Source organism: Argopecten irradians, chromosome 8 (assembly GCF_041381155.1).
Source record: "Argopecten irradians isolate NY chromosome 8, Ai_NY, whole genome shotgun sequence".
NCBI classification, from domain to species: domain Eukaryota; kingdom Metazoa; phylum Mollusca; class Bivalvia; order Pectinida; family Pectinidae; genus Argopecten; species Argopecten irradians.
In genome coordinates this window covers 1735024-1752817 of record NC_091141.1, presented here as the reverse complement: position 1 = coordinate 1752817, position 17794 = coordinate 1735024, and the positions used below count along the sequence as shown (strand labels likewise).

Here is a 17794-nt window from a genome sequence, read left to right as displayed (position 1 = left end):
GAATTATTTAATCACAGTCACTGGAACTGTTAACAACTTACCCTCAGATGAATTATATATTGGAATTATTTAATCACAGTCACTGGAACTGTTAACAACTTACCCTAAGATGAATTATATATTGGAATTATTTAATCATAGTCAATGGAACTGTTAACAACTTACCCTCAGATGAATTATATATTGGAATTATTTAATCACAGTCAATGGAACTGTTAACAACTTACCCTCAGATGAATTATATATTGGAATTATTTAATCACAGTCACTGGAACTGTTAACAACTTACCCTCAGATGAATTATATATTGGAATTACTTAATCACAGTCAATGGAACTGTTAACAACTTACCCTCAGATGAATTATATATTGGAATTATTTAATCACAGTCACTGGAACTGTTAACAACTTACCCTAAGATGAATTATATATTGGAATTACTTAATCATAGTCAATGGAACTGTTAACAACTTACCCTAAGATGAATTATATATTGGAATTACTTAATCACAGTCACTGGAACTGTTAACAACTTACCCTAAGGTGAATTATATATTGGAATTATTTAATCACAGTCAATGGAACTGTTAACAACTTACCCTCAGATGAATTATATATTGGAATTACTTAATCACAGTCAATGGAACTGTTAACAACTTACCCTCAGATGAATTATATATTGGAATTATTTAATCACAGTCACTGGAACTGTAGTTAACAACTTACCCTCAGATGAATTATATATTGGAATTATTTAATCATAGTCAATGGAACTGTTAACAACTTACCCTCAGATGAATTATATATTGGAATTATTTAATCACAGTCAATGGAACTGTTAACAACTTACCCTCAGATGAATTATATATTGGAATTATTTAATCACAGTCAATGGAACTGTTAACAACTTACCCTCAGATGAATTATATATTGGAATTATTTAATCACAGTCAATAGAACTGTTAACAACTTACCCTCAGATGAATTATATATTGGAATTACTTAATCACAGTCAATGGAACTGTTAACAACTTACCCTCAGATGAATTATATATTGGAATTACTTAATCACAGTCAATGGAACTGTTAACAACTTACCCTCAGATGAATTATATATTGGAATTACTTAATCACAGTCAATGGAACTGTTAACAACTTACCCTAAGATGAATTATATATTGGAATTACTTAATCACAGTCAATGGAACTGTTAACAACTTACCCTCAGATGAATACTTAATCACAGTCAATGGAACTGTTAACAACTTACCCTAAGATGAATTATATATTGGAATTACTTAATCACAGTCAATGGAACTGTTAACAACTTACCCTCAGATGAATTATATATTGGAATTACTTAATCATAGTCAATGGAACTGTTAACAACTTACCCTCAGATGAATTATATATTGGAATTACTTAATCACAGTCAATGGAACTGTTAAATCACAACTTACCCTCAGATGAATTATATATTGGAATTACTTAATCACAGTCAATGGAACTGTTAACAACTTACCCTCAGATGAATTATATATTGGAATTACTTAATCATAGTCACTGGAACAGTTAACAACTTACCCTCAGATGAATTATATATTGGAATTATTTAATCATAGTCACTGGAACAGTTAACAACTTACCCTCAGATGAATTATATATTGGAATTACTTAATCACAGTCACTGGAACTGTTAACAACTTACCCTCAGATGAATTATATATTGGAATTACTTAATCACAGTCTATAGAACTGTTAACAACTTACCCTCAGATGAATTATATATTGGAATTACTTAATCATAGTCACTGGAACAGTTAACAACTTACCCTCAGATGAATTATATATTGGAATTACTTAATCATAGTCACTGGAACTGTTAACAACTTACCCTCAGATGAATTATATATTGGAATTACTTAATCACAGTCACTGGAACTGTTAACAACTTACCCTCAGATGAATTATATATTTGAATTACTTAATCACAGTCACTGGAACTGTTAACAACTTACCCTCAGATGAATTATATATTGGAATTACTTATCAAAACAAACTTACCCTAAATTGAATTATATCACAGTCACTGGAACTGTTAACAACTTACCCTCAGATGAATTATATATTGGAATTACTTAATCACAGTCAATGGAACTGTTAACAACTTACCCTCAGATGAATTATATATTGGAATTACTTAATCACAGTCACTGGAACTGTTAACAACTTACCCTCAGATGAATTATATATTGGAATTACTTAATCACAGTCAATGGAACTGTTAACAACTTACCCTCAGATGAATTATATATTGGAATTACTTAATCACAGTCAATGGAACTGTTAACAACTTACCCTAAGATGAATTATATATTGGAATTACTTAATCACAGTCACTGGAACTGTTAACAACTTACCCTAAGATGAATTATATATTGGAATTACTTAATCACAGTCAATAGAACTGTTAACAACTTACCCTAAGATGAATTATATATTGGAATTATTTAATCACAGTCACTGGAACTGTTAACAACTTACCCTCAGATGAATTATATATTGGAATTATTTAATCACAGTCAATAGAACTGTTAACAACTTACCCTAAGATGAATTATATATTGGAATTATTTAATCACAGTCACTGGAACTGTTAACAACTTACCCTAAGATGAATTATATATTGGAATTACTTAATCACAGTCAATAGAACTGTTAACAACTTACCCTAAGATGAATTATATATTGGAATTATTTAATCACAGTCACTGGAACTGTTAACAACTTACCCTCAGATGAATTATATATTGGAATTACTTAATCACAGTCAATAGAACTGTTAACAACTTACCCTAAGATGAATTATATATTGGAATTATTTAATCACAGTCACTGGAACTGTTAACAACTTACCCTCAGATGAATTATATATTGGAATTATTTAATCACAGTCAATGGAACTGTTAACAACTTACCCTCAGATGAATTATATATTGGAATTACTTAATCACAGTCACTGGAACTGTTAACAACTTACCCTAAGATGAATTATATATTGGAATTACTTAATCACAGTCACTGGAACTGTTAACAACTTACCCTCAGATGAATTATATATTGGAATTACTTAATCACAGTCACTGGAACTGTTAACAACTTACCCTAGATGAATTATATATTGGAATTACTTAATCACAGTCACTGGAACTGTTAACAACTTACCCTAGATGAATTATATATTGGAATTACTTAATCACAGTCAATGGAACTGTTAACAACTTACCCTCAGATGAATTATATATTGGAATTACTTAATCACAGTCAATGGAACTGTTAACAACTTACCCTCAGATGAATTATATATTGGAATTACTTAATCACAGTCAATGGAACTGTTAACAACTTACCCTCAGATGAATTATATATTGGAATTATTTAATCACAGTCACTGGAACTGTTAATGGAACTGTTAACAACTTACCCTCAGATGAATTATATATTGGAATTATTTAATCACAGTCACTGGAACTGTTAACAACTTACCCTCAGATGAATTATATATTGGAATTACTTAATCACAGTCAATGGAACTGTTAACAACTTACCCTAAGATGAATTATATATTGGAATTATTTAATCACAGTCAATGGAACTGTTAACAACTTACCCTCAGATGAATTATATATTGGAATTATTTAATCACAGTCAATGGAACTGTTAACAACTTACCCTAAGAGTTAACAACTTACCCTCAGATGAATTATATATTGGAATTATTTAATCACAGTCAATAGAACTGTTAACAACTTACCCTCAGATGAATTATATATTGGAATTATTTAATCACAGTCACTGGAACTGTTAACAACTTACCCTCAGATGAATTATATATTGGAATTATTTAATCACAGTCACTGGAACTGTTAACAACTTACCCTAAGATGAATTATATATTGGAATTATTTAATCACAGTCAATGGAACTGTTAACAACTTACCCTAAGATGAATTATATATTGGAATTATTTAATCATAGTCACTGGAACTGTTAACTACTTACCCTCAGATGAATTATATATTGGAATTACTTAATCACAGTCAATGGAACTGTTAACAACTTACCCTCAGATGAATTATATATTGGAATTACTTAATCACAGTCAATGGACTAACAACTTACCCTCAGATGAATTATATATTGGAATTACTTAATCACAGTCAATAGAACTGTTAACAACTTACCCTAAGATGAATTATATATTGGAATTATTTAATCACAGTCACTGGAACTGTTAACAACTTACCCTCAGATGAATTATATATTGGAATTACTTAATCACAGTCAATAGAACTTGTTAACAACTTACCCTCAGATGAATTATATATTGGAATTATTTAATCACAGTCAATGGAACTGTTAACAACTTACCCTCAGATGAATTATATATTGGAATTACTTAATCACAGTCAATGGAACTGTTAACAACTTACCCTCAGATGAATTATATATTGGAATTACTTAATCACAGTCAATAGAACTGTTAACAACTTACCCTAAGATGAATTATATATTGGAATTACTTAATCACAGTCAATGGAACTGTTAACAACTTACCCTCAGATGAATTATATATTGGAATTACTTAATCACAGTCAATGGAACTGTTAACAACTTACCCTCAGATGAATTATATATTGGAATTATTTAATCACAGTCAATGGAACTGTTAACAACTTACCCTCAGATGAATTATATATTGGAATTACTTAATCACAGTCAATGAACTGTTAACACTTACCTGAATTATTAATCACAGTCATGAACGTTAACAACTTACCCTCAGATGAATTATATATTGGAATTACTTAATCACAGTCAATGGAACTGTTAACAACTTACCCTCAGATGAATTATATATTGGAATTATTTAATCACAGTCACTGGAACAGTTAACAACTTACCCTCAGATGAATTATATATTGGAATTATTTAATCACAGTCAATGGAACTGTTAACAACTTACCCTCAGATGAATTATATATTGGAATTACTTAATCACAGTCAATGGAACTGTTAACAACTTACCCTCAGATGAATTATATATGGAATTATTAATCACAGTCAATGGAACAGTTAACAACTTACCCTCAGATGAATTATATATTGGAATTACTTAATCACAGTCAATGGAACTTTAACAACTTACCCTCAGATGAATTATATATTGGAATTACTTAATCACAGTCAATGGAACTGTTAACAACTTACCCTCAGATGAATTATATATTGGAATTACTTAATCACAGTCAATGAACTGTTAACAACTTACCTAGATGATTATATATTGGAATTATTAATCACAGTCACTGGAACTGTTAACAACTTACCCTCAGATGAATTATATATTGGAATTACTTAATCACAGTCAATGGAACTGTTAACAACTTACCTATGATATGTCCTCACAGATGAATTATATTTGAGAATTATTATTGAATTTCACAGTCACTGGAACAGTTAACAACTTACCCTCAGATGAATTATATATTGGAATTATTTAATCACAGTCAATGGAACTGTTAACAACTTACCCTCAGATGAATTATATATTGGAATTACTTAATCACAGTCAATGGAACTGTTAACAACTTACCCTCAGATGAATTATATATTGGAATTATTTAATCATAGTCACTGGAACAGTTAACAACTCTTGTAACATTTAGTGATCATTAATGGTGTAACGGCTGCGATGACTGAATGGTTAAGAGATCTCCCAACATATTACCACAAGCCCTCCACCTCTGGGTCGTGATCATGAGTTTGAATCCCATGTGGTTTAGTTTCCAGCTACTGACGGCTGGTTGGTGGCTTTTCTCTAGATACTCCAGTTTTTCTTCTCCATTTAAACCTTGAATGTCCTTAAAATATTAAATGACCCTGCATGGATGTTCATATTTTACATTATGCTTATCAAAGTTCAAACCTAACCAAGCTTATATCTGAGTAGATCTAGGTCGATTTATACAACAAAATGTCTACCTGGTGGAAAAGCAAAAGTAATGGATATTGCAAGTGGTGATATATATATGTATGTGTACTGGCTGGTGCCAACCAGTGTACCAATGTACGTCATGTGTGAGGCAGGTCACTACTTATCGCTACACAGTGTTATTAATTGTATGATAATTATTCCAGTATTAAGGGTCTGGGGATGTGAATGACAAACAAAAACACATTTAATTTGATGTAATTAACTGCTGGATATATATTTACTTTGTACTTCACAAGTTCTCTCTGTATACCTGTAGATAAGGTACTGGAAATGTAAGGGTATTCATACTATACATGACAGTGTGTTTACACCTGGTAATTTCTTTGGCTTCAGAATATGAATAAAACGACTGAAAAAAAAATAGAGAAAAAGATTAAAAAAAATAACCTTTATAAAATAGGAATAAATTAAATGAAACTTGATGTTGCTATCTCATTATGTATAAAATTAAGGAACAAATTAAATGAAATTTGATGATGATATCATTAGGTATAAAATCAAAGATGCTCCACCTCCAACACACCGGAGTAGGAATGATGCTAATGATTTGAACAATAATTGGTGTTTAATCATGCTTGGTTTTGGTGGATGTACATCATGTACAATCAGTACTTCATTAAATATAGGGCATAGTGCCATAGACATTTTTCAGGAGTTAATTAAAAAGCTCAAACTTTTTAATGATGGTTATGATGTTAAGTAAGTAACTTTTGTAACTGAAGAAAAGTACAAGTTAGTCTGCCCCTGTATTTGATAAACCACCATTCGTCAGCGCTGTAGCGTCTAAGGATTGAATCAATTGAATGAAATTTGATGTTGATATCATTAAAGGGACAATTCACTCAGGCTAATTCTTTTACATAACCAAGAAGCAAAATATGGCATAAATGTATTGTTCTACATTTCTTATGAAACATATAACATAAAATATTGACAAATCCCACGTCATTGTTTAGTATTTTAATTAATATCGTTGAAATATCAAATCGTTGATCAATATGAAATACTACATAACCACTGAGAAGGTGATAAAATGATTTTTAGGCACGACAACTCACCTAATAAATTAAACACACTACTGTCAGAGCGATTTGAGCAGTTCTAGACAAAAGTTGCATTACTCTATGAGCAAGGGACAGGGTTCGGTATACAAGAAGTTCGACCACAATGTGTAATGGTGGACAGCGAGCGAGTTTGAACATCTACACACATGTCACAACCATTGGCTTTTCAGACATATCACAGTAAAACCGACTGATCTGACGTGCATTAGAACTGGGTTTTTTGATATATGTACACATTTTAATGTTCTCTTAGACTGAATTGTCCCTTTAAGTTAATTTTGTGTATGTTTTTACACATCCGTGTCAAATTATAAAGCAATTAATTGTGATTCATGTTTTTGTGCATGCCTAGATTTTGGTTTTCTATTGCTGTTCCCTATGTCAATAGTTACAATATACAGTGATATGAGGTAATTTCAGGACTTGCACCCTGTGTACAATGTAGTATGTGTAGGTGTAGCCTATCAAGATTCATACTTTTGTATTTGATTTGGGTTAATAATATTCCCTGTCAACAGCTAAAACGTAATTTCAGGACCTGCACACCAGTACTAGTGGTGTTTATGTATCATACATACCATATTCGCCGTAACAAACGCACAGGGTATTTAAACATGCAGTTGTAACAAATGGGGCGTTTATTAGGGAACCAAGATGTAAAAGTGGCATACAAAAGGAGAAACATTACCGGTAGTCATAATTTAATTCTCTCTATACTGATGGCACGTTATAATCAATCACAGGACACATGTATATGTATATGCTGACACATTATTAAGTGATTACATGTGAAAGGCTTAGGCTTATAAATATACTATAATATGAATTACTTGCAATATTGGATACATGTACATTGTTGATGTTATAAGTATCACACAGTTGAAGTTTAATGTGATGGTGGAGGGATGTTTATATAACTTCAACTCCTTCTCTAGAAGAGAGGAGGGTTACTTAAAGGAGAGGCACATTTCTAACGGTGGATATAAATACATGTACAGTTGATGTGCTTAGGGTGTACAATATATTGATGTTGTGTCTCTGTGTGATATTGAAACTATTAGAGGAGTTAATTAAAAGTGAGAAGTTCAGAGTAACAATTTTTAATGTGTATATTTTTAGGTCATCTGATCCCATGTTTCGTCCGTCGTCGTGCGCCGTGTGCCGTCTGTTGTTGGCCATGCGTTAACTTTTCACATTTTGAACTTCTTGTCTAATAATTTGCAAGTTCTACCAATACAATTTAGCCGAAACTTACATGAAATTATCCTGACATGGTCCCGACAGAGTGTTGTTATTTTTCGGGTTGATCCGAAATCCAAGATGGCCACCACAGCCTCCATCTTGAAAACACATTTTGAACTTTTTATCAAGTTCTACTGGTGTGATTTGGCTAAAGCTTGCATGAAATGATCCTGACATGGTCCCGACAAAGTTTTGTTATTTTTCGGGTCGATCCGAAATCCAAGATGGCCGCCACAGCCGCCACCCTGACATGTAGGGGAGTTAAGTAAACTATTTATGTATAATGGTTGTGCAATAGTTGGGGGTTGGGGGGGTTGGTGGTGTGTAAGTCGGCCACTCTGGCGACAGTTCTTTTTAATATCCTGAAGATCGTTGGGACAGGTGTATTTTTTGGGGGAATTATTTCAAAGAAGAGTTTCAAATCTGATTTTCTGTTGTTTATTTTAGCTGGATGGAACAAGTAGAAAATATATTAAATAACATAGCAACAGAAAAAGATGTAGCTTCACAACGATTGCTGACCAAACTAAAGAGTTTCAACTTATCAGCTGAGTTACAGACATTACTGTAAGTATACAATGGGCCATTTACCAGGACATGTATAATTCTGATTTGATTGCTGTGTGAAAATTTTTACCCACAAAAAATAGAGATAGTTTGAACAAAGTCATTCACTGCCTTTATAATTAACCATAATTTGTTTTATTTATAACACGAATGTGTCATTAATGTGACAGATTGTATGGGTGGACTGTTAAAAGAATGATCTATTCCTTTAATCAAACAGTCCAAGCTAGAACACATTAACTCTCCCGTTGATACAAACTGAATAAGTGAATGCAGAAAATCAAACTCTGGAAGCATCATTGTGGACAAAATTATTGAGCTTGATTATGCATTAAAATCCACTGTTATTAGCACCATTACCCCAATCAGTGTCCCTCTCCTCTTCTGGAAAGTAGTATGAAGGTAAATATTATTATAGTTGTAGAAAAGAGGTGGATAAAAGTTAACAAGCATGTGCAAATAAGTGCTACGACAGAAAGGACAAGATTAAAGAATCATCAAATATCTGTATTTACATTACAATGTACACTGAAACGGGTCATGGACTCACTGTTTTGGTGTTTTATTTTTAACATGTACATGAATCCTTGTATGAATTAGCTTGACTTTCCTGATATTCTCTGTACATACCAGGTATTTGCATTACAAGTTCAATTTTTAAAGTAATTATAAGCTAGAACTTCATTTTAAGTATGTCTACACAACTACCTGTAAAATCTCTTTCTCTCATCATATCATATTTATTTAGGTCGTGCATGCTAGTCTAAAAGTTTTTAATGTTTTTCTACACCTGACTGCAGATTTGTATAAAAAAAAAAAAAATGTTTGGATTCCTATCCTAGAGTAAAACAGTTAACCTGTTAGTGCTGTATATATGCTATGAGATGACCTAGATAAATTTATAAAAAACATATGTTGAGTGATAAGTCGGTTGAGTTAATTTATCAAAGCTTTTGGTACTATATAAATATTTGACATGTATACAGTAAAACCCCTCTAACTCGAAGCCGGATTCCTCGAATACCCCCTATTCGTCGAACTGGTCGTACGGTCCCGACCGTCTCTCTATATAATCTAAGTAACAAAACTCCGGATAGCTCGAACAGCTATTCGTCGAATACCCCTTATTCCTCGAACAGAAATATGTCCCCGTTGCATCAAATACATAGTATTTACCCATGTATTCGTCGAACAGGTGTTCGGCCCTCGAGATTTTTTTTACCTGTGTCACACCTGACTGCACCGACCAACATGGATAATTGCTCATGATCTTGTGTTTATACAATTGGCGTGTCAAGCCTTTAGGTAATTAAGGGATTAACGGTGTCATTATTACCTACCTACACGATCGCAAGCCGTTGTTTAATGCTAACTTTATTTAAATATTTCAGAAAAGGCATTAAGTTATTAATGTTTCTCTCGTAATAATCTTCGTTGTAAATACGGAAGTTGTTGATCCGTGTTAATAGAAAGTATGCATTGTGAAATGACAAAAGAGGCGGAAGATATTGCTGACGTCCGCCTAATTATAAAAGTTTTTTTTTTTTAAATTTCTTCGTTGGTTTCATTCGACAGGCTAACACAATGTTATTTGCCGAAAGATGTAAACGATAACAAACGATATATGCAAAGTACATTTTATCAGTGCGTTCCGTATCTTTTCATGTAAATTGTATTTTGTAACTTTACTCGTAAATACTAAATAGACATCTATAGATATCATTCCTTATGTCCGTAAATATGCTGGTTAATAACTTTATTGTGAGTATGTATTTTGTAAATGTTTTAAATAATTTGTGATAATTAAATAATAGAAAATGTACTCCTTGTTGACCAATATGGATATTGTACATTAACCTAGATGACGAGCGCTTACTCTGATGTGAATGACATTTGATTTAGGGCTTTCTCATTAGCTTTTCCAAACGCTAAATTTATGTTATACATTTTTTCAACTTGATATTGCTATCAATACAACACTTAAATAAAGAAATCCAAAATGCTGAAAGATAGGGTAATTAAAATGTCATTGCCGTGCATTGTTTGTCATAGTTTGAAACCGGACATTTTAACTGTCGATCTTGACCAACCTCGGATGAGTCGAATACCCCGTATTCCTCGAACTATTGACCTGGTCCCCTGCAGTTCGAGTTATAGGGGTTTTACTGTATTTGATATGAATGCACAAAGACAGGGAGTTTTTGAAAGTCAAATTTGTCTTTTCTCTGTAACCCTGCTGCTCTGCAGGTAGGGGGTTAAAATTCTACCTGCTACTTCCATTGCGTGATCGTAAAAGCTAACTCATACTGCCTCACTTTTTTGCCTCGAGTCGAGCTTTTGCCTTTGTTAGGCTTTTGATTATGTTCCCTCCTGGCCAAGACATACAATCGTATATAAAAGTGATTACTGATAGATTCTGTCTCTGCTTAGCATAAAGGGAGTGGGACGACTGCTTTGTCCAATGTCAGTATAATGTGACAAGGTGAGTTATGTTGGTTCTGTATTGATAGCACTATAAAAAGCACAAAAGTACCATTATTACAAGGCGTGCCCAGAAATGATTACGTTATGCCACGTAAAAGTCTTCATTCCACTATTACAAAGTGGCAAAACACAAACATACTATACAGCTACAGTCTGTTGTTATCATGGTGCCTCTAAATGACTAAAGGTCAAACCAACTGGTCACCTACCAGTACCAGGAACAACCCCACTGGTCACTTACCAGTACCAGGAACAACCCCAATGGTCACCAACCAGTACCAGGAACAACCCCACAGGTCACCAACCAGTACCAGGAACAACCCCACTGGTCACCAACCAGTACCAGGAACAACCCCACTGGTCACCAACCAGTACCAGGAACAACCCCACTGGTCACCAACCAGAACCAGGAACAACCCCACTGGTCACCTACCTGTACCAGGCACATCAACTAGTACCAGGAACAACCCGACTGGTCACCAACCAGTACCAGGAACAACCCCACTGGTCACCAACCAGTACCAGGAACAACCCCACTGGTCACCAACCAGTACCAGGAACAACCCCACTGGTCACCAACCAGTACCAGGAACAACCCCACTGGTCACCAACCAGTACCAGGAACAACCCCACTGGTCACCAACCAGTACCAGGAACAACCCCACTGGTCACCAACCAGTACCAGGAACAACCCCACTGGTCACCAACCAGTACCAGGAACAACCCCACTGGTCACCAACCAGTACCAGGAACAACCCCACTGGTCACCAACCAGTACCAGGAACAACCCTACTGGTCACCAACCAGTTCCAGGAACAACCCCACTGGTCACCAACCAGTACTAGGAACAACCCTACTGGTCACCAACCAGTACTATGAACAACCCTACTGGTCACCAACCAGTACCAGGCACAACCCCACTGGTCACCTACCAGTACCAGGAACAATCCCACTGGTCACCTACCAGTACCAGGAACAACTCCACTAGTCACCAACTAGTACCAGGAACAACCCGACTGGTCACCAACCAGTACCAGGAACAACCCCACTGGTCACCAACCAGTACCAGGAACAACCCCACTGGTCACCAACCAGTACCAGGAACAACCCCACTGGTCACCTACCAGTACCAGGAACAACCCCACTGGTAACCAAACAGTACCAGGAACAAAACCCACTGGTCACCAACCAGTACTAGGAACAACCCCACTGGTCACCAACTAGTACCAGGAACAACCCCACTGGTCACCTACCAGTAGCAGGAACAACCCCACTGGTGACCAACCAGTACCAGGAACAACCCCACTGGTCACCAACCAGTACCAGGAACAACCCCACTGGTCACCAACCAGTACCAGGAACAACCCCACGGTCACCTACCAGTAGCAGGAACAACCCTACTGGTCACCTACCAGTACCAGGAACAACCCCACTGGTGACCAACCAGTACCAGCAACAAACCCCACTGGTCACCTACTAGTAGCAGGAACAACCCAACTGGTCACCTACCAGTACCAGGAACAATCCCACTGGTAACCAAACAGTACCAGGAACAAACCCCACTGGTCACCTACCAGTACCAGGAACAACCCCACTGGTCACCAACCAGTATCAGGAACAACCCCACTGGTCACCTACCAGTACCAGGAACAACCCCACTGGTCACCAACCAGTACCAGGAACAACCCTACTGGTCACCAACCAGTACCAGGAACAACCCTACTGGTCACCAACCAGTACCAGGAACAACCCCACTGGTCACCAACCAGTACCAGGAACAACCCAACTGGTCACCAACCAGTACCAGGAACAACCCCACTGGTCACCAACCAGTACCAGGAACAACCCCACTAGTCACCTACCAGTACCAGGAACAACCCCACTGGTCACTTACCAGTACCAGGAACAATCCCAATGGTCACCAACCAGTACCAGGAACACCCCACAGGTCACCAACCAGTACCAGGAACAACCCAACTGGTCACCAACCAGTACCAGGAACAACCCCACTGGTCACCAACCAGTACCAGGAACAACCCCACTGGTCACCAACCAGTACCAGGAACAACCCCACTAGTGACCAACCAGTACCAGGAACAACCCCACTGGTCACCAACCAGTTCCAGGAACAACCCCACTGGTCACCAACCAGTACCAGGAACAACCCCACTGGTCACCTACCAGTACCAGGAACAACCCCACTGGTCACCAACCAGTACCAGGCACAACCCTACTGGTCACCAACCAGTACCAGGAACAACCCTACTGGTCATCAACCAGTACCAGGTACAACCCCACTGGTCACCTACCAGTACCAGAAACCAACCCCACTGGTCACCAACCAGTACCAGGAACAACCCCACTAGTCACCAACCAGTACCAGGAACAACCCTACTGGTCACCTACCAGTACCAGGAACAACCCCACTGGTCACCAACCAGTACCAGGAACAACCCCACTAGTCACCTACCAGTACCAGGAACAACCCCACTGGTCACCAACCAGTACCAGGAACAACCCCACTGGTCACCAACCAGTACCAGGAACAACCCCACTGGTCACCAACCAGTACCAGGAACAACCCCACTGGTCACCAACCAGTACCAGGAACAACCCCACTGGTCACCAACCAGTACCAGGAACAACCCCACTGGTCACCAACCAGTACCAGGAACAACCCCACTGGTCACCAACCAGTACCAGGAACAACCCTACTGGTCACCAACCAGTACCAGGAACAACCCCACTGGTCACCAACCAGTAACAGGAACAACCCTACTGGTCATCAACCAGTACCAGGAACAACCCTACTGGTCATCAACCAGTACCAGGTACAACCAACCTGGTCACCAACAAGTACCAAGAACAACCCCACTGGTCACCTACCAGTACCAGGAACAACCCCACTGGTCACCTACCAGTACCAGGAACAACCCCATTGGTCACTTACCAGTACCAGGAACAATCCCAATGGTCACCAACCAGTACCAGGAACAACCCCACAGGTCACCAACCAGTACCAGGAACAACCCTACTGGTCACCAACCAGTACCAGGAACAACCCCACTGGTCACCAACCAGTACCAGGAACAACCCCACTGGTCACCAACCAGTACCAGGAACAACCCCACTGGTGACCAACCAGTACCAGGAACAACCCCACTGGTCACCAACCAGTTCCAGGAGCAACCCCACTGGTCACCAACCAGTACCAGGAACAACCCCACTGGTCACCTACCAGTACCAGGAACAACCCCACTGGTCACCAACCAGTACCAGGAACAACCCCACTGGTCACCAACCAGTACCAGGAACAACCCTACTGGTCATCAACCAGTACCAGGTACAACCCCACTGGTCACCTACCAGTACCAGAAACCAACCCCACTGGTCACCAACCAGTACCAGGAACAACCCCACTAGTCACCAACCAATACCAGGAACAACCCCACTAGTCACCAACCAGTACCAGGAACAACCCCACTGGTCACCAACCAGTACCAGGAACAACCCCACTGGTCACCAACCAGTACCAGGAACAACCCCACTGGTCACCAACCAGTACCAGGAACAACCCCACTGGTCACCTACCAGTACCAGGAACAACCCCACTGGTCACCTACTAGTACCAGGAACAACCCCACTGGTCACCAACCAGTACCAAGAACAACACCGTGGTCACCCACCAGTACCAGGAACAATCCTACTGGTCACCAACCAGTACCAGGAACAACCCCACTGGTCACCAACCAGTACCAGGAACAACCCCACTGGTCACCAACCAGTACCAGGAACAACCCCACTGGTCACCAACCAGTACCAGGAACAACCCCACAGGTCACCAACCAGTACCAGGAACAACCCCACTGTTCACCAACCAGTACCAGGAACAACCCCACTGGTCACCAAGCAGTACCAGGAACAATCCTACTGGTCACCAACCAGTACCAGGAACAACCCCACTGGTCACCAACCAGTACCAGGAACAACCGCTCTGGTCACCAACCAGTACCAGGAACAACCCCTCTGGTCACCAACTAGTACCAGGAACAACCCCACTGGTCACCAACCAGTACCAGGAACAACCCCACTGGTCACCAACCAGTACCAGGAACAACCCCACTGGTCACCAACCAGTACCAGGAACAACCCCACTGGTCACCAACCAGTACCAGGAACAACCCCACTGGTCACCAACCAGTACCAGGAACAACCCCACTGGTCACCAACCAGTACCAGGAACAACCCCACTGGTCACCAACCAGTACCAGGAACAACCCCACTGGTCACCAACCAGTACCAGGAACAACCCCACTGGTCACCAACCAGTACCAGGAACAACCCCACTTGTCACCAACCAGTACCAGGAACAACCCCACTGGTCACCAACCAGTACCAGGAACAACCCCACTGGTCACCAACCAGTACCAGGAACAACCCCACTGGTCACCAACCGGTACCAGGAACAATCCCACTGGTCACTGACAAGTTACAGGAACATTGGACTTCGCTTGCTGTCTGAGGTCTTTATAAAGAGGTCAACCCATCAAGTCACCAACCAGTACCAGGAACAACCCCACTGGTCACCTGCCAGTACCAGGAACAACTCCACTAGTCACCAACTAGTACCAGGAGCAACCCGACTGGTCACCAACCAGTACCAGGAACAACCCCACTGGTCACCAACTAGTACCAGGAACATTGGACTTCCCTTGTTGTCCGAGGTCTTAAGAGGTCAACCCAACTAGTCACCAACTAGTACCAGGAACAATGGACTTCCCAGGCTGTCTGAGGTCTGTGAAGGTCAACTCCACTGGTCATCAACCAGTACCAGGAACATTGGACTTCGCTTGCTGTCTGAGGTCTATAGAGGTCAACCCATCTAGTCACCAACCAGTACCAGGAACAACCCCACTGGTAACCAACCAGTACCAGGAACAACCCCACTGGTCACCAACCAGTACCAGGAACAACCCCACTGGTCACCAACCAGTACCAGGAACAACCCCACTGGTCACCAACCAGTACCAGGAACAACCCCACTGGTCACCAACCAGTGCCAGGAACATTGGACTTCGCTTGTTGTCCGAGGTCTATAGAGGTCAACCCCACTAGTCACCAACTAGTACCAGGAACATTGGACTTCCCAGGCTGTCTGAGGTCTGTAGAGGTCAACTCCACTGGTCACCAACCAGTACCAGGAACATTGGACTTCCCATGCTGTCTGAGGTCTGTAGAGGTCAACTCCACTGGTCACCAACCATTACCAGGAACATTGGACTTTCCTTGCTCTCCGAGGTCTATAGAGGTCAACATCACTAGTCACCAACCAGTACCAGGAACAACCCCACTGGTCACCAACCAGTACTAGGAACAACCCTACTGGTCACCGACCTGTACCAGGAACAACCCCTCTGGTCACCAACTAGTACCAGGAACATTGGACTTCCCACGCTGTCCGAGGTCTGTAGAGGTCAACTCCACTGGTCACCAATAAGTACCAGGAACATTGGACTTCCGACGCTGTCCGAGGTTTGTATAGGTCAACTCCACTGGTCACCAACAAGTACCAGGAACATTGGACTTCCCATGCTGTCCGAGGTCTGTAGAGGTCAACTCCGCTGGTCACCAACAAGTACCAGGAACTTTGGACTTCCCATGCTGTCCGAGGTCTGTAGAGGTCAACTCCGCTGGTCACCAACCAGTACCAGGAACATTGGACTTCCCATGCTGGGGAATATTGGACTTCCCTTGCTGGGGAACATTGGCCATGGACTTCCCTTGCTGTCTGAGGACACCCTGTATACTAGATGCCATGACCATTTGATGCTACCAAATACATTGTATAACATTTAGATTATGCGACTGAAATGTCCATGTATCATCACAGTATCCACACATCTGTATGACTTGTGTGGAACAGGGTCCTTTAAATTTATCTACAGAATATTTAATAGGGGAAATGTATATATATATATATTTGAAGTGTGAAACATAAAGATTGTTGTCTCAGCTACAATGTCTATATGTAAGCCCAGCTGGTGCAAATGTACACATTAACTGTATGTATATATACGGTGAGCAGATAAAAGACTTTTTATTGTCGGTACTCACAGTTATTATTGTTTTGTGACTCTATTATAATATATGGCGTTGGATGAAGTAACTGCAGTACTTAGTCAGATTTGAATGTTTTACATGAATGTGCCACATTCACCTTTACCAGGTAGGGAGGTGGATTAGGGTAGCTGTGGTTATCATGGTGACAGAGAGAAAAACAGTGAGGAAATGGAGCCGTTCTATTTAAAATTTCAATAGTTGTTTCCCCTAGCCTTACTTAATATGTTCTATATCTAAATTAGCTAGTATCAAATCTAAA

General features: G+C 39.4%; 1 protein-coding gene across 1 annotated transcript in view; it reads left to right on the top strand.

Annotated features, from left to right (window-relative positions):
- The window catches only part of LOC138329074 (choline/ethanolamine kinase-like), a 47431-nt gene that overhangs the window by 17892 nt on the left and 11745 nt on the right, over positions 1 to 17794 (top strand). The window contains exon 4 of the mRNA XM_069275798.1: positions 8812 to 8931. Coding sequence (XP_069131899.1) covers positions 8812 to 8931 — 120 coding nt within the window. The remainder of the gene's footprint in view (positions 1 to 8811; positions 8932 to 17794) is intronic.